Genomic DNA, 19044 nt, shown 5'->3' with positions numbered 1-19044 from the left:
ACGTAACAATTCAGTAGAATACAGCAGAGAGTGCGGCAAAGAATTTAAAGGACGTGTGTCGCGGAAATTTTTTTTTTTTATATCAATTTGCTTTTAGTGTTTTATTAAGCAATGTTAAAGAGGCTCTGTCACCAGATTTTGCAGCCCCTATCTGCTATTGCAGCAGATAGGCGCTGCAATGTAGATTACAGTAACGTTTTTATTTAAAAAAAACGAGCATTTTTGGCCAAGTTATGACCATTTTCGTATTTATGCAAATGAGGCTTGCAAAAGTACAACTGGGAGTGTATTATGTGCGTACATCGGGGTGTGTTTACTACTATTACTAGCTGGGCGTTGTGTATAGAAGTGTCATCCACTTCTCTTCACAACGCCCAGCTTCTGGCAGTGCAGATCTGTGACGTCACTCACAGGTCCTGCATCGTGTCGGCACCAGAGGCTACACTTGATTCTGCAGCAGCATCAGCATTTGCAGGTAAGTAGCTACATCGACTTACCTACAAACGCCGATGCTGCTGCAGAATCATCTGTAGCCTCTGGTGCCGACACGATGCAGGACCTGTGAGTGACGTCACAGTGCTGCACTGCCAGAAGCTGGGCGTTGTGAAGAGAAGTGGATGATACTTCTCATCAGAGCGCCCAGCTAGTAAAAGTAGTAAACACGCCCCGATGTACGCACATAATACACGCCCAGTTGTACTTTTACTTTTCAACACGCCCAGTTGTACTTTTGCAAGCCTCATTTGCATAAATACGAAAATGGTCATAACTTGGCCAAAAATGCTCGTTTTAAAAAAATAAAAACGTTACTGTAATTGTGGACCGGAAGCCGCGGCCGGACAGTAAGATTACTACTTCCGGTCGCGACTTCCGGACTTGTGTTCTAATGCAAGCACTTGGAGCGGAGGGAGCAGACGGAGCGGACGGACCGGAGGGAGCAGCGGAGGCAGGAGCAGGTAAGTTATTTCTGTGTATGTACGTGTTTTAGTGTGTGATTACTACTGTATGTAAACCTACTACACTGTGTGTTCGCTCAAAAAATGGCGACACACAGTGTAGGAGGTTTGGCCGTTCAATCCCCTCCTTTCTCCTGGCACTAGCCAGGATAAGGGAGGGGGGATTCTGTGAGCTCACTAGAGCGAGTGTGTTTTCTCAAATTTTGCAGCATAAAGCAATGTGGTTGCTTTACCACATGCAAATGCTGAAATTTTGGGAATTGCTCCATCTAGTGACCAGCACTGGGAAATGTTATAAAATTAGAATCTAATTTATAATATTTCCTGACTCGTGAAAAAATTAAAAAAAATTAGAACAATGTCTAATCATTTATACACTAACTGCTTAAAGAGACTCTGTCACTACATTATAAGTGCCCTATCTCCTATATAAGGAGATGGGCGCTGTAATGTAGGTGACAGTAATGCTTTTTATTTTAAAAAAAACAATCTTTTTTCACAACGTTAGGAGCGATTTTGGTTTATTCTAATGAGCTTTCTTAATGCCCAAGTGGGTGTACGTTTACTTTCGACCAAGTGGGCGTTGTACAGAGGAGTGCATGACGCTGACCAATCAGCATCATGCACTCCTCTCCATTCATTTACACTGCACTAGCGATATAGATATATCGCTATGTGCAGCCTCATACACAAACCCTAACATTACTACAGTGTCCTGATAATGAATACACATGAAATCCAGCCTGGACGTCATGTGTACTCAGAATCCTGACACTTCTGACTCTTTTTTGTGAGATTCCAGCAACGGATACGAAATCTCGCGAGATTACAGAGCTAAACGAGATTTGGTTTCACTTGCTGTAATCTCACAAAAAAAGTCAGCAGTGTCATGATTCTGAGTTCACATGACGTCCAGGCTGGATGGTCATGTGTATTCATTATCAGGACACTGTAGTAATGTTAGGGTTTGTGTATGAGGCTGCACATAGTGATATATCTATATCGCTAGTGCAGTGTAAATGAATGGAGAGGAGTGCATGATGTTGATTGGTCAGCGTCATGCACTCCTCTGTACAACGCCCACTTGGTCGAAAGTAAAAGTACACCCACTTGGGAATTAAGAAAGCTCATTAGCATAAACCAAAATCGCTCCTAACGTTGTGAAAAAAAGAGTCTATTTAACTAAAAAAAAAAAAAAAAAATTGAAAAAAAAAATTTTTCTAGCGACACATTCCCTTTAAAAGATAAACGTAAGAAACCACCAAAATCTATGACCACATCTATGACCGCAGGACCAAAAAGCTCCACACCCCCCTATATAGATCTGGTATAGGGCTCAGCTTCATCTACCTGATGATTCTCTGGCACATTGTGATTTTCCTATGTACAGTCCTCGGAATACAGATGACTGGGACATCTCTCTGGTGGATTTCTCCTACTGGATCCAGCTGTAGGAAACACACAGTGACTGAATACATCGCTACTGTATATCTGTCTATATATATCACACACTTCTCTCTACACCTTACATTCTAGGTTTATTCATCAGAGCCTAAATTAGAACGTTTTGGGCGACTACACGATATTAGGCAGGTGGCTTTAATGTTTTTGCTGATCGGTGTAGATCTTAATTTTGTGAACTTCTAGTCTAATGCACTGGCAGATATTTATGACTGGCAATATCGTACACCTGGTACTACTGCCCATCCTCCACACGGCAAATGAGCGGCATGTCACAGAATACGATTTTCCTTGTTCCACTCATGAATTATCCCCCTCCTCCCAAATATGTATGGGACTAAGCTGCAATTCGAGGTTAAGAAGTACCTTTCACCTCCATCATTTAGAGTTTTTGGAAATACAACCAGATTAATTGAAACCAAGACACCAAGCCACATATGTTCATTTCATAAAGTAGAACATACAAACCATAAGGGAGGGATATCAAGGCGCTGTCATGACGGACTGCTGGAAAACAAATTTCCGGTAGGATTAATTTCTAATTTTCAGGATGTTCCTCATGACCGCAGTACAGGAACAGTACCAAATGAGTAGGCTAGTGGGTGGGGGGACGGGACCAACAGCTTGTAGAAAGCAGGGTCTCCATTAGAGAACACTTTCAAGTCTGTAATTTCTGCAAAAGGTATGGATATTTGACCACGTGGCAGCTCTACAGATGGGATCAAACGAAGCATCTGCCCTTTCGGCCCAGGATGTTGACACGGCTATGGTAGAGAGGACTTGACTTTATTCTTGGATTATATAAAAGAGTCCTGTACAGAAGTTTTTAGCCATCTTGATTTAGTGCTTTTAGACGCTTTTTTCCTTTTGCGGTTTCCCCTATACTGTACTAATAAGTTGGAATCCATTCTCCATGGCTTCGTTACTCCAAGAAAGTTGAGAACTGCTGGTCTTACGTCAAGGATGTCAAACAATGTAGAGAGAAAACGATGGACTGCACTCCTGAAATAGACTGTTCAGGTGCTATAAGGGTTCAGGTTTGGATACCCCACAACTTGTGTGGAAAAAAACAACCCATGTACTCAAGTGTAGAGATGAATATAGGAATCAATGCAGAATTTCTCCCAATTTTTTATTTTTATTTCCAAGATATGAATTTATCATAGTATGGAGGAGTAGGCGATTTTTTTCTTTTGACGTTTCGGCCTATCCCAGGCCTTTGTCACAATCGCTTAACTGATATAAAGAAAAAAATAAAATTTAAATATGTACGTATACAAGATGGTCACTTCATATTGGACATACGTATTATATAATGATACTTCAGAGAAACTGACGTAAAAATAATAGAGATACGCATGACCAAACAGATTGATGACATACTGACATGTAGATTTGCCCATTCTTTGAAAATAATCTATTAATGTTGCTTTTGGGTGATAATGTTCTCTGAAATTCCTGTTTCAAGAGTGTCCCAGGGTATCCTCTCTGTATAAATTTGTTGGACATTTTGTTCTCGTCTAATCGTTTTGGTATTTTCATTGGATACAATTCTGGAGATTCTTGTGAATTGTGATCTGGGTAATGAGTGTTTAGTGTTCTTGGGATGGTTTCTCTGGTAATGTAATAAACCATTCTTGTCTGTGGTTTTGAGTAGATATATGTGGTTAAATAGTCTTCATTATCTTTCATAATCATAGCGTCTAAGCAGATAATATTGCGGTCTGAATTTAGTGTAAATTTTTACATTGGTACCATTTAAATGATATCCCTGCCTTTTCCATTGTGTAGGACTATTAATTACTGCGATGTTATTTGATCTTGTTGCATGTCATATCATCTATGTAGATATACTGAGCATTTTCAGCATGTAACACTGTTAGACCAATTTATGACCTGTTCTCTTGTTTAATATAGCTCAATAACTTTTGGCCCTCATGTAATGCCTTCAAATTGTACCTTTTTCAAAGAATGGGAAAATCTACTTGTTCTACATGTCAGTATGTCAATCAATCAGTTTTGTCATGCGTATCTCTATTATTTTTACGTCAGTTTCTGTGAAGTATCATTATATCATATGTATGTCCAATATGAAGTGACCATCTTGCATACGTACATATTATTTACATTTTATTTTTTTCTTTAAAAAATAAGAAAAATTTTGGGGAAAAATTCTACATTGATTCCTATATTCATCTCTACACTTGAGTGCTTGGGTTGTTTTTTTCTGCACAAGGATGTTAAACAAGTCTTTTTAGTGTTTTTTTGGGGTACTGCAGAATGAAGGAAGTTCGATGGCTTGACTCTGAGGGAAGGAAGAAACAACTTTCAGGCTCTAACCTCAAAATGAATGTCAGCCAAGATTTTTAGATATGGATCATGAATGGAAAAAAACCTGAATTTCACCAGCCCTTCTTGCTGTGGTAATGGGAACAAGAAAAGTTGTTTAAAGGGAAACTGAACCTCTTCATTTAGAAGATCTAAAGTCTAATGGTAACCATACAGAGCCCTGACATCATTACATTTAAATTTAATGGCGGAACAGATTTTGTGAGAGTTGGTCATAATCTTACAGTTGCCTACACAAATATCGAAATTTATATGTTTTGGGCAAAAGGAAAATCAAAGAAGCCAATATCTGTAACTTGAAGATGTTAGTTTTGCAACTCTTTTGGATGGTGGAAATGACATCCTCTTATAGTCCATGTTTTCTTAGGAGTTCCCGCTCAGGATCCAGATAGCCAGTTTCAGATCCTGAACACCCTGAAATAACATTGGGCCCTTGTGAAGATGTTCCTGTATTTGGTAGCAAAACAGGTTTCTCCAAAGAAAGAATTTTTAGAACTGGAAACCAGTTCCACTTTGGCCTAAAGGGAAATTTGAGGATAGTATTGGCTGCCTTCTCTTGAATCTTCCTCAAAACGAGTAAAATCAGAACACGGAGGGAAGGCATAGGCCAGACCTACGTCAAAAGATTGGGATAAAGTATCCACTGCTGCCGGGTTGTCTTTCAGGTTCAGGGAGAAGAGGGTACTAACCTTTGAGTTTCTGCGGCAAACAGGTCCACCTGTGGATAACCCCACTTCTTGGAGACAAGCTAAAAAAACTTTCTAATTTAGGGCCCATTCCCCTGGGTCTGCTGTCTGATTTTCTGAGTCTTTGCGATAAATTGCTGAGATTGATAGAACTGCACGCTTGGCCCATCTGAATATCTCTGAGGTTAGACATTGGAGAGGACAATGTCCAATGCCTCCCTGATTGCACAGAAATAAGCAGTCACGTTGTCTGAAAAATTCCTCAAATGAGAGTTTTTCAGGAGGAGATGAGAACATTTTAATCTTTGCCAAATGGCCCTCACTAATTTGAGGACTTCTTTCGAACCCGAAGTGAACATCTCTTTGGAAAACACTCAACTTGAACGCCCTATTTTGTCAGGCTTGCATCCATGGGAGAAGAAGGATTTTTGTATTATGAAAATTTTGATCTCAATCCCAAGATGACAGAATTAGATATTAAAGGGCACGGGAATGGAACTGGTTCCATGGGACAGTTTGAATAGACAAGGCAATAAGTCCCAAAATCCGCATAGCTTCTCCGAGTGAGCATACATTTTTCACCTGGAATGACAAGATTTTCATTCTTATGTCCCCCTGTTTTGAATGGGGAAGGAAGGAGTATTGATGGCAGTAAACCAGCAAGACACTTAGAAAGATCTTCCTTATTGCTGGAATGAGATCTGATTTTTTGTAATTGATGATCTTTCCTAGTTCTCTGAGAAGAGGAAAGACCAAGCATAAATGTTCATAAAGAATCCTGGAAGAAGCTGCTACGAGGAGGAAATCGTCCAAGTAGGGTATGATGACCCCTTACTCTCTCAGGAATGCCATTCTTTCTACGATCAGCTTCATATATACTAGTGGAGCTGATGAAATGCTGTAGGAAAGGCCCTGAAATGGTTAGTGAAATACGGGGGAATCCTTTCGAACTGCAAATTGGAGAAATCTCGGATACCATAGATTAATTGGAACGTGGTAATACGTGTCTTTTAAATCTATAGTGCATATTACTGCATGCTTATTTATTAGAGGAATGGTTGCTCGGAAAGATTCCATCTTGAACCTTCTGTATTTTACCCACTTGTTCAAGTATTTTAGGTTTATTATTGTTCCGTATGAACTATTGGGTTTTCCAACTAGAATAATGGGCTTTGAATTTGAAAAATGCTGTTTATGCCTTTTAATAATTTGCCAGAAGATCGCTTGACTGAAGTTGAGTAATCTGGAATTTATCTGGAGGAAGATTTTCGGACTCTATTTTGTATTCTGAATGAATTATTTCCAGAAACCATGAATTCTGGGTAATTTCTGTCCACTTGGAATGGATAGAAGCAGTCCTCCTTCACTGTTGGGCTGGGTTCACACGACCATGTTACGTCCGTAATGGACGGAACGTATTTCGGCCGGAAGTCCCGGACCGAACACACTGCAGGGAGTCGGGATCCTAGCATCATAGTTATGTACGATGCTAGGAGTCCCTGCCTCGCTGCAGGACAACTGTCCCTACTGTAATCATGTTTTCAGTACGGGACAGTTGTCCTGCAATGAGGTAGGGACTCCTAGCATTGTACATAACTATAATGCTAGGAGTCCGGCCCCCTGCACTGTGTTCAATCCGGGACTGGCGGCCGAAATACGTTCCGTCCATTACGGACGTAATGTGCTCGTGTGAATCCAGCCTTATGGTGCGACTGGTTTCCTGAGTTAGCGTTTGGATGGAGGATGAAGTTCCGACCTCTCCCACCTTTGGGATAACTCCATGTTCCATATTTCCCTTTTGCTCTGGTATCTCTAGCTGGAGGACAGCGCTTTCAATAGTACGGGTAAACCCTGACCAGGTTTTCAGCCATGAAGTCGTCTGGTGGAGTTAGATAAGACTTTTTAGCAGTAAACCTGACAGATTCAGCTGAGGCGTCAGCAAAAAAGTTTGTGGCCATCTTTAATACAGGGAGGGATTCCAAAATCTGTTCTCTAGTTTTAATCTTGCCGATTTTCAGGTAAATTTATTCAGATGAACATGGATCTGGCCACTGATGTAGCGGCCACGTTAGTTTTAAAGAGTCTAGAGCAGAGTTTCCCAACCTTTTCAGGTTCGAGGCACTCCAGGAAAAATAACTAAATTCTCAGGGCACCCCTACCAAAAATGGCTAAAAACAAACACTACACTCTTAGGGTATGTCCACACAGCATTTTTTTGTAATGCATAAACTAAAAATCTGCCTCAAAATTCCTTTAGGAATTCTGAGGCAGATTTTGAATTGACAGCGTTGTTTGACTTTTTTTTTTGCCCACATTTTTTTTAAGCTGTTGAAGCGAATGCAAAAAAACGCACACAAAAATAGCACCAAACGAGCACCGCATGTATTTTCTGCCTCCTATTAATTTCAATGGGAGGTCAGAGGCGGAAACCACTCGAAGACCATCAGCCCCCCCACTGACAGTAAAATGACCATCAGCCCCCCACTCACAGTAAAATGACCATCAGCCCCCCACTCACAGTAAAATGATCATCAGCCCCCCACTCACAGTAAAATGACCATCAGCCCCCCACTCACAGTAAAATGACCATCAGCCCCCCACTCACACTATAATGACCCCTCAGTAAAGTGACCATCAGCTTCAGTCCTCTCCCCCCCCCCCAGTAAAATAAACATCTGCCCCTCTAGTAAAGTGACTATCACGGAGAGTAAGGGTATGTTCACACGGCAGCCTCCGCTATGGCTGAAATTACGGAGCCGTTTTCAGGAGAAAACAGCTCCGGAATTTCAGACTTAATGGCATGTGCAGGCGCTTTTCGCTGCGTCCATTACGGACGTAATTGGAGCTGTTTTTCCATGGAGTCAATGGAAAACGGCTCCAATTACGTCTCAAGAAGTGACAGGCACTTCTTTGACACGGGCGTCTTTTTTACGCGCCGTCTTTTTTTTACGCGCGTCTTGTGACACTTTGGAGCCGTATTTTCGGCCGTAATTCGAGGCTAAAATGCCCAAATTACGTCCGCAAATAGGGTGTGTGAACCTAGTCAAAGTGTGCTCACTCCTGGGGAAGGAATAAATAAGGAGGTATAAGAACAGCAACTTCCAGCATGTCCAGGCTATTATTATGTGATATCAATGGACATTACAGGGAGGAGATATTAGAGGAGAGGACTACAACTCCCAGCATGTTATGTGATAGAGAACGTTTACAGGAGGAGGAGGTAGAAGAGGAGAGAACTACAACTCCCAGCATGTCCAGACTGTTATTTTGAGCTATCAGAGGACATACAGGGAGGAGGTATAAGCGGAGAGAACTACAACTCCCAGCATGTCCAGACTGTTATTTTAAAATATCAGAGGACATACAGGGATGAGGTATAAGCGGAGAGAACTACAACTCCCAGCATGTCCAGGATGTTATTATGGGATATCAGAGGACATTACATGAGGAGGTATAAGCGGAGAGAACTACAACTACCAGCATGTCCAGGCTGTTATTATGGGATATCAAAAGACATCACAGGAGGAGGTATAAGCGGAGAGAACTACAACTACCAGCATGTCCAGGCTGTTATTATGGGATATCAAAGGACATTACAGGAGGAGGTATAAGCGGAGAGAACTACAACTACCAGCATGTCCAGGCTGTTATTATGGGATATCAGAGGACATTACAGGAGGAGGTATAAGTGGAGAGAACTACAACTACCAGCATATCCACACTGTTATTATGGGATATCAGAGGACATTACAGGGAGGAGGTATAAGAGGGGACTACAACTACCAGCATTACCCTGGCTCTATTTCTCACACAATTGCTAACAAACTAAAGGGAAAAAAAATACTTACCCTGTCCAGCGTTAATGGCTCCTCTCCCTCCGTCAGGCTTCTAGTGGGAAGCGGTGGGCGGTACTCTTAACACGTGCATGCGTCACGTCTGCTACAACGTCGGGGGCGGAGCTTGTAGCAACAAAAAACAAATATTTCTTTTTTTTTACTTTTTTTTTTTTTGCAGTGGATGAGCGGAGTGTCGCGGCACCCCTGGACGGTTCTCGCGGCTCCCCGGTTGGGAACCACTGGTCTACAGGATACTTTCCAGGATTTCTTCAGCTGGATGTCAGCATTCCTGTCCACTAAGAGATCTCTAGTTTCAGGATTTTCTCCCACTATTTTGCATCCTTTGGATCAAAGGGTAGTCAATTTTTAAATTCTCTTGAAATGACGAGACGTTATTCTGCGTCTTTTCACTCATCAAGTATAGGAGATTTTAACTACACCAAGAGAGTTCACAGAGGAGATCCTTTATACATATAAGGAGAGCTTTTTCCTGGTCCATCGGACGGCAGGCTCTGAGGGGTGTCAAGAGAAAACGGATGACATCCATATGGGTAGGGGGGCACTGAGCCCCATACTCTTGTACCTGTTGGTCACTCATTATTACCGGTTGGTTACTAACTTGAAAGGATCTCTAGACACGAAAATTGATGAACACTCTTTATTCATTATATACACGCATGAACTGCTGTTAATGTCGTATCACCTCACGATACTGGATACAGGCTTTGAATGAGCATCAAAACTTCAGTACACTTTTTATATATTGTCTGTACAATTGTGTTTTTTCTAAAGTAATTTTTTAAGAGAAACAAGTAAAAGCTATATTTTATATACAAAAAACTCCGGATCTACTTTTCTGTTCTATTTATATTACGGAGAATTCATTAAAAAGAAGTCTGGATGGTGGACTTTATCTTTCATCATCATTCATTACTACCATATTGTGTAGCCAGCGACATCAGCTTCTCCCCCGATCCGTAATCGTTATTCTTCATTTCGTTCCCCGGGGAAGCCAGAAGGGGATACAACAGAACTTCCGATGCATGCCGATTATGCGCATCTTCCGATATCGGACAAAGCATGGACACATAACTGCCACCGAGAGCAATCAGAGGACTGGCAGGTGCCTGCTTCTCAGACCCGATGGAGCCATGTACAGCAGGGACAGGCAAGATAGCCAGGGGGAGAAGACGAAACCAAGCCGCCAGAGAAATACAGGCAAATGGAAAAAAAAAAACAGCAAAGAGAGCACCTCTCTGCGGCTGTCCTCTGTAGGGATAGGAAAACAACTGTAAGGTGGAGGTGAGGGGGGCCTTTTAACTTCTCTGTGTTCCTCTTCCTACAGAGGTCAAGAGTACAACCTCCTGTAGTGCGGTCATGAAGGACGTCCTGGGAAGTAATGATCATTTACCTTCACATTGTAGACTTCTATCAGAGGTATATATCAGGAGGGATTCTCAACTTATATCTCTGACAGAAGTCTCCGACATACGTCACTGTACCGTCATTTACTGGCATACATTGCCCTGGAGCTCCCATGTAAAAAAACAAAACACCACAAAACTACACACTGCACAGAATAGAGTAAAAGAAAAGCCTAGTCTACCATACCAGCCCGATAGAGGTCAAAAGGACACACTTGGCATCTGTGGAGCGAATTAAGACCTATATATTTGTTGGATGTATACAAGAAATGTAGGGCTCTATCGTGATGTGAAAGGATGGACTACTTACCGGTAATCGGTTTTTCAAGAACCTATGACAGCACCCCTGGAGAGACGTCCCATCCGCTGGACAGGAAACCTGAGGATATAAAAATGCACACCTCTCTACACCCAGTCTTTAGGAAGAACTCAGGATGAGAAGTAGTTTAGTTTATATGTTTTTTTTTTGTGAAATTTCCTCACACCTTTATATATACAATATTTACAGAAATGCTTAAATTTAAGGTTAGTGATCCAGCTTATGAGGATCATTTGCTAGAACCATGGGATGGTAACAGCGGGGTGCTGTCATAGGTTCTTGAAAAACCGATTACTGGTAAGTAATCAATCTTTTACCCTTTCACCTATGACAGCACCCCTGGAGATGTAAAATAGAAACCAATATTTTTAGGGTGGGACCACAGCTTGTAGCACCTTTCTACCAAAGGCCAAGTCAGAGGCTGCATGAAGTTGTAATCGGTAGTGTTTAAAGAAGGTGTGAGGAGAACTCCATGTGGCAGTCTTACATATTTGGTCTAGGGATGCGTCTGCTCTCTCTGCCCATGAAGTGGACACGGCCCTGGTGGAGTGAGCTCCGAAAAACTCTCGGGACTTGAGCTTCTGATTTATGTAGGCTAATTGTATGGCCTGCTTGATCCAACTCGCTATAGTAGCTCTACTGGCTGCCGAACCTTTGTTGTGACCCTGAAACTGGACAAACAAGTTTTCTGAGGATCTCAGATCCTGGGTAATCTTTAGGTACTGGACTAGGCATCTTCTTACATCTAAGCAGTTAAACTGTTGTTCCCTCTGATTTTTTGGGGAATCACAAAAAGAGGGAAGGACAATATCTTGGTCTAAGTGAAAGGGAGAGACCACTTTAGGAAGGAATTCTGGTAAGGTTTTTAGGATGACTATCATCTAGCAGTAGGGTATGTGGAGGAAAGGCAGAGAGGTCCTGAATCTCACTCACTCTACGGGCTGATGTAATGACTAACAAAAATGTCATTTTGAGTGTCAGCATTTTCAAGGAGATAGAGTCTATTGGTTCAAAAGGTGGTTTAATCATAGCCTGGAGAACAAGGTTTAAGTCCCAGGGAGGAACTAGGGATCTTATCTGGGGTTTAAGTCTGCAGGCGGCCGCTAGGAATCTCTTGATCCAGGGGTGTTCTGCTAATTTGGAATTGAAGAAGGAACTTAAAGCAGAAATCTGAACCTTTAACGTAGTAGGCCTAAGGTTTTTATTTAATCCTGTCTGGAGGAAATCCAATATTAAGGGAATATCTGGTTTGGTTAAAGGATTAATATCCCTGCCTGCAAAATTCAAGAATGCCTTCCATGACCTCAGATATATTTTTGAGGTAATCGGTTTTCTACTGGCTAGCAGGGTGGAGATGACCGATTCTGAGAATCCTCTTTGCCTAAGGATTATCCTTTCAGTTTCCAGGCTGTCAGATGGAGTTTCTGAATGTCGGGGTGTATTACTGGGCCCTGATATAGAAGGTCTGACATGTTTGGGAGAACCCATGGTTGGTGTGAGGACATTTTTCTTAACCACGTGAACCATGGTCTCTTTGGCCAGAAGGGGGCTATTAGTATCACACTGGCCCTGTCTTCTCTGACCTTTTTTGTTACTTTTGGGAGGAGGTTCAGGGGGGGGGGAGGCGTATCCTCTCTCTTGACTCCAACACTGGGAGAATGCGTCTATTGCTGTTGGGTGGTCTGAAGGGTTTAGGGAGAAGAATCTCTGTTTTTCTGTTTTCCTTGGACGCAAATAGGTCTATTGATGGGATTCTCCATTTGAGGATGATTTCCTGAAATACTGTTGTATTCAGGCACCACTCTGATTGGTGAAGCCTTTCTCGGCTTAGGAAGTCTGCCACCTGGTTGCCCTTTCCCTTCAGATGAACAGCTGATAGAGTCAATAGGTGTTGTTCTGCCAGAGAAAATATCTGTGAGGATAAGTCCATCAGCGAGGCTGATCTCGTACCCCCCTGCCGATTTATATAAGATACTGTGGTCGTGTTGTCTGAATATATTTTCAAGTGCTGACCTGAGATTGCATGTATGGATCTCTTCAAGGACTGAAGAACTGCTGCCAGTTCCCTGAAGTTAGAGGATCTTTGAGCGGTCTGTGATCCCACTGACCCTGAAGGAGAGGAGTCGAAATGGGCTCCCCACCCCCAAGGACTCGCATCTGTAGCCATGTTGAGAGTAGGGTGTTAACTTCCATGGAATACCCCTCATGAAGTTCTCCCTGTTCAACCACCATCTGAGGGACAGCCTTGCTGCGGAAGAGATGTGTAAGGGCTGGTCTAAGGAGAGACTGCTCCTGTCCCATTGATTTAAAATGTCCCACTGTAGTGGCCTGGATCTGAAGTGAGCCCATAGTACGGCTGGGATGCATGATGTCATGAGGCCCAGGACTGACATAGCTTTCCTGAAAGAGGTCGTATGGCTCAGGTAGATCTCGGATATCCTGCTTATCAGGGGACCGATTTTTTCTTCTGGAAGGAAGGACATCTGCTTGGAGGAGTCCAGCAGGGTTCCTAAGAATACACATCTTTTTGATGGGTTTAAATTAGATTTTTTTACATTTATGTTCCATCCTAATTTTGTTAGTATATCTCGGACTATTTGTATCTGTAGGGTCAAGGTTTGAGATGTTTCTGCAACAAACAGGAAATCGTCCGGATATGGTATCAGGAGAATATCGTTCATCCTGATGTAAGAGGTCATTTCCGCTATCAGTTTTGAAAATACCCTTGGGGCTTGTGAGATGCCAAAGGGGAGGGCTCTGTATTGTAGGTGAAATACAGACCCGTTGAGTGTCACTGCTACCCTTAGGTATCTTTGATGATGATGATGACATATGGGTACGTGATAGTAAGCATCCTCTAGGTCTATTGAGGCCATCACACAATCTCTGGAGAGGAGATTTATAGTTGATGCGATGCTCTCCATGCGGAATTTTTTGTAGGTCAGATAAAAGATTTCATTTTTTTAGATTTATAATGACCCTGTGTTTGCCTCCTGGTTTGTTCACAAGGAAGAGAGGGGAATAAAAGCCCTGACCTGTCTCTATGCTTGGAACTTGGATTAGGACTCCTTTTTTATGAGTGATAGAACTTCTATTTCTAGGATCTTTTGTTGGTCCGGGCTCCTTAGGGCCCTTGTGGGAAAAAAAAATCTGTCTGGGGAAGAGGAGATCTGAATTCTAGTACGTACCAGATTCTTATAATTCCTAGAATCCAAGGATTTGCTGATATCTTTTGCCAATCCTTGAAAAATAGGGAGAGACGACCCCCCACTGTAGGTCCTGTGGCGTCATTGTTGGTCCCTATTTTCAGGGGTCCTTCTGGGGCCTGAAGAGAAAGGACTTATTCTTCCTAGTAAATCTTGAAGGTCTAAAGTCCTGTCCCCTAGGGTAAGGTCTTTTGTTATTAGGCCCTTTGGGACTAAAGGAATATCTTGTTGGCCTTGTTTGTGCAGGGAACACCTTCTTACTATCTGATGCTTTTTCCAGCAGGTCATCAAGTGGGGGTCCAAAAAAGTAATCTCCTGAGCAGGGAATAGCACACAGCTTCCCTTTGGATCCGGTGTCCCCTTTCCAGGTTTTTAGCCAGATAGCTCGTCTAGCAGAATTTGACAGGGTCGCTGATCTGGCGGAAAGGCGTACAGCATCTACTGAGGCGTCTGCCAAGAAATCTGCGGCTTTGGAAAGTGTTGGAAGGGAGTGTGAAGGACGGTTTATTTGCTTATATTCTCTGTATGAAATTACATTATGAATTATCAAGCAGGATGCCGAATTACTAAGATATGTATTATGTGAAAGTGATGATAATGTTTAAAATGATTTAGTTTCGTGCAGCAGCCATCTTGTCTGGAGTTCCCATCTTGGTTCTTTTGTAGTGAATAGAAAAGTAATTGTTCCTTTAATACAAGTAATGTTGATTTCGTATGTTTTATCTTTGACCTTGGTTCCCATGCGAAGTTGGTAGAAAATGAACAGGGAGTAAGAAGGGAGGGTGGCAAGTATGCGTGAAGGAAGGTCTCCCCATCTCCACAGGAACATTCTGTCCAAAAGAGATAAGGCCACCTGCAAACCTGATGTGTGAAGAATTATAATGATATATCTGGGATGTATTTTATTGTATGCTTTTTACTGAATAACAAATATTGTCACATTGTCTCTGATTGGTTAACCTCAAGCCTACACCCCTTCTGAATTTCAGTTTAACAGTTTGAGTTTGGTAATAAATCCTTCAGAGGAGTATTTTGAGCATATCAGCAGAGTCTGTGTGTTTTCTTCTCCTCTCTCGATATATATCGGTGAAATATCCTAATTAGGATACTGACTAATGGGGTCTGGCCTTGAGAGTCTGTTTGGACTCGTATAAATCTAATATATTTTGAGCGATGGATTTCCACGACAGGAGGCTAGGATCTGATCCCGAGGGGTCTTGTCTTTTAAATGTAAATCCAATTGTGCGAGCCACCTCCTTTTGCTGCAGCAGGAGGGAGGCGATGGACCGAGAGAGGAGGGAGTACCTGTACCAGACTCAAGGTTGCTCCCTCCAAAGGAGACTTATACCTTCCAGAGAACCCCTAGTCGAATAAGGTGAGACCTTGCTAGGGGGTCTGCAACCCCAGGAGAAGTGCTTTTCCTCAGGACAATCCTTCCATCCAGAGGACAGGAAACCTGACTGGGTGTGTGGAGAGGTGTGTCCATTTTTATATCCTCAGGTTTCCGGTCCAGCGGATGGGACGTCTCTCCAGGGGTGCGGTCATAGGTGAAAGGGTAAAAATTGCAGGTTATTGCATACACGTGTATATGTAATGCACACGACGGTATTCATACCAACGTCAGTGCCCACAGTAATGGCCAACTAGATTCAAATATATATCTTTCTCTTCTTACCTTGTGATGTGCGGGGCCGGTAGTTCCCCATCATGACCTCCTCGTACAGATCCTTGTATCCTTCTAGATACTCCCACTCCTCCATGGAGAAATAGACAGCGACATCCTGACACCTTATAGGAACCTGACACACACAATGATACAGTCATCACCCAGACACCTCCAGTGCTGTTGCTGTAGAATTTCCCAGCATTCCCAGCAGTGTCACCTCTCCAGTCAGCAGCTCAGTAATCTTGTAGATCAGTTCTAAGATCTTCTTCTCTTGTATCCGGGAGTGAGGGGGCGGCTCTGTGATGGGGCTCGGACTACTGCTCCATCCTCCTGACTCATGGATGATGGGAGTCGTACAGTCACCCGATGTCTTCTTCACTATTGTGTACTCCTGTGTATGGAGAGAGACACTTAGAGAACTGAACACAGTATTCCCCCCCTCAGTAGAAAGAGGGAGATTGTGACCCCGCTGTATAGACCTCTAGTGACCCAACAACTGTAATAATGGAGACCTCACCTACAAAAAGACATTGAGAAAATAGAACGAGGCCAAAACTAAAAAGGAAATAATATTGGGTGACTAGATGGACCATGTGCTCTACTCCTGCCGTCATCTTCTATGTTTCTAGATAGATGTCATCCTGATCCTCCTGGTCATTCTCATTGCTCTACATTACTATTGCTGCATTGGTGACATGACACATAACTGACCATATTGATGGCTGATCTTCAGCTTCTTGACGTCACTTGGAAGATCTGGACGTTGTTATACAGGACACTGGATTCTTCCTATTATGTATTGTCCGTTCCCTATGTGTGACTTGTTCTATAATGTAGAAAAGTTTACCTCTCCGCTCAGCAGGTAGATGATCTCCAAGGTAAAGTCTAATATTCTTCTGCTCATCTCATTCCTGTCCTTGTCCATCCTTGGTGGGTCATTCAGGAGAAGGAACGTTGTGGAGGAGAATATGAGAAAACTGGAGGATCTGGAGGATCTAGTACTGCAGAGGTCTTTATGAAGAAAGGAGAAGATGGAAATCATACAGGGGACAACATCATGTGTGACATACAGAACCTCACTTATTGATCATTGAGAGAAACCTCTTCTCAGAGCCGTCACCACATGGAATAAAGGGGTATTCCCAACACAGACATTTCTCCCCAGGATATGCCAGAAATGTCTGATGGATGCGGCTCCACCTCTGGCCGTGCTCGGCTGTTTCTGGAACTCCTATACAAGTGAATGACGAGAGTCGTGCACATGTGTGGTCACCTCTCCATTCATTCTCCACCTGGATGTAGTCATCACCTCACCAGGCAGGTCGGGGGACCCCCGTTCTCCACATAGAGGTGGGACCCCCATATATCAGACATTTATGGCACATCTCTCAGGTGAGAAGAGTAAAATAAAGACATTTCCCCCCAGAAAATGAAGACCTGACTCCTGACAACCTGACACATGGTGGATACTGGGGAGACATTGCCGACATCTCTCAAGACGTGAATTTTAGGTAAAGTTTTTAGTTATGTACAAAAAATAAACGCCATGAAAAAAAAACGAAATGTAATAAAAAGTGATAAAAAAAAAAATCTACAGCTCGTCCCACAAACAACAAACAAAGTCTCTTCGCGCCATCGACAGAAAAATAAAAAAGTTCTGGCTCTGAGAATTTGGCGACACAAAATAATTTTTTTAACAATTCGTTTTTTCTTTGTAAATGTCGCACATCATGAAAAACTATAGAAATTTGGTATCACCATAATCGTATCGACCGCAGAATAAAGTTATCAGAACGTTTATACCACAAAAAAACAAAAAAACAAAACAAAACATTGGAGGAATCAGGATTTTTTTTCCCATTTCCCCCCACATAGAAGTTTTTCAGTTGCAGTGACATTATGTGATACTTTATATGACGTACTGAAAATCTACAACTCCTCCCGCAGAATCTAATCCTCGCACCGCGGGACTGACAGAGAAACACAAAGTTATAGATCTGAGAAGACGGAGAGGGAAAAACTAAACCCGTCCTGGTGGTGAAGTGGTTAACCTGCGGGCCGGATTATAGACACGCAGGATATCGGATTTATACCGCGGATTCCCTGCACATTTGTTGCAGAATTTCCCAATTAAGTTCAATGGAAAGTCAAGTTCCGCAACAAACGCCATTGTTCCCAGAATCCACTGCGGCTCCACCGCGTGTTCACAGCAACGCTGCAGGTCACACATATATAAAAAAGAAGGCGTCATGTGACCCCTGCAGCCAATCACAGGCTGGAGAGGTCACATGTCCTTATAGGGGTCACCTGGACACAGAGCAGCCGGATTAGCAGGGACGTGTTGCTATGGTAACGCTCGGAGAGGTGAGGATCGGACTTGTTGTATTTCTGTAGTAGATATTCGGGAGGATTATACGTCCACCATTTGGGGGTGAATATTCGGGGTGATTTCCGTGCATGTTGTGGGTCGTATTCGCTACGTGTGAACATTCCCTTAAACCGCACGGTGAACGACATTAACAAGAAATGTATAAAAGTCAGTGAATAAGATGTATGTAGCGAATATTATGTCATTACAAAATACGACTCGTCCCACAAAACACCCGACCACTACAAAGACCGGAAATAACCACTTAACCCAAAGAGGCCGGCACTGGAGGGGTTAAATCCCGGCTAGGAGTCCAGTGGGCGGGGTCACTCAATGATTGACAGCTCTCTGTATACACACTAATACAGGGGTGACTGATAACAGAGAGAACACCCGACCAGCGTTGCTCCCTACCTCATACACGGCAATAGCTGAGGACCTGTGATGACGTCACCACTATGTGACCAGAGCACGAGGGTCGGAGCTTATCAGTGGAGAGGGTGGATGAAGGACCTGTGATGACGTCACCACTATTTGACCGGAGCACGAGGGGCGGAGCTTATAAGTGGAGATTGGGTGGATGTAGGACCTGTGATGACATCACCACTATGTGAGCGGAGCACGAGGGTCGGAGCTGATCAATGGAGAGGCTGGATGAAGGACCTGTGATGATCACGTGGCATGAGAGGCAGAGCTCTGAGTGGTCCGTCCGCCAGTGCTATGTGGAGAAGCGCTGATGATCACGTGACATGAGGGGCGGAGTTCTGTGAGGT

The 19044-nt window shown here is 43.0% G+C and overlaps 1 protein-coding gene across 5 annotated transcripts in view; it reads right to left on the bottom strand.

The window, feature by feature from the left end:
* Positions 1 to 19015, bottom strand: part of LOC142671959 (gastrula zinc finger protein XlCGF66.1-like) — a 30691-nt gene extending 11676 nt beyond the window's left edge. For 2 of the 5 annotated variants that reach the window (XM_075847163.1, XM_075847164.1), the window contains exons 1-5: positions 18686 to 19015; positions 16751 to 16914; positions 16121 to 16294; positions 15913 to 16036; positions 2307 to 2404 (exon numbers count right to left, since the gene is read on the bottom strand). In XM_075847163.1, the coding sequence (XP_075703278.1) occupies positions 2337 to 2404; positions 15913 to 16036; positions 16121 to 16294; positions 16751 to 16828 (444 nt within the window). In that variant the 5' untranslated portion in view covers positions 16829 to 16914; positions 18686 to 19015 and the 3' untranslated portion in view covers positions 2307 to 2336. Of the gene's footprint in view, positions 1 to 2306; positions 2405 to 11022; positions 11092 to 15912; positions 16037 to 16120; positions 16295 to 16750; positions 16915 to 18685 lie in introns of those variants that run through there. The other 3 variants (XM_075847165.1, XM_075847166.1, XM_075847162.1) reach the window with 3 other exon arrangements.
* Positions 19016 to 19044: the final 29 nt, after the last annotated feature.

The sequence above is a fragment of the Rhinoderma darwinii genome, chromosome 1 (genome assembly GCF_050947455.1).
Source record: "Rhinoderma darwinii isolate aRhiDar2 chromosome 1, aRhiDar2.hap1, whole genome shotgun sequence".
NCBI classification, from domain to species: Eukaryota; Metazoa; Chordata; class Amphibia; order Anura; family Rhinodermatidae; genus Rhinoderma; species Rhinoderma darwinii.
The sequence above is the reverse complement of the archived record's forward strand: the minus strand, read 5'-3'. Positions and strand labels throughout refer to the sequence as shown.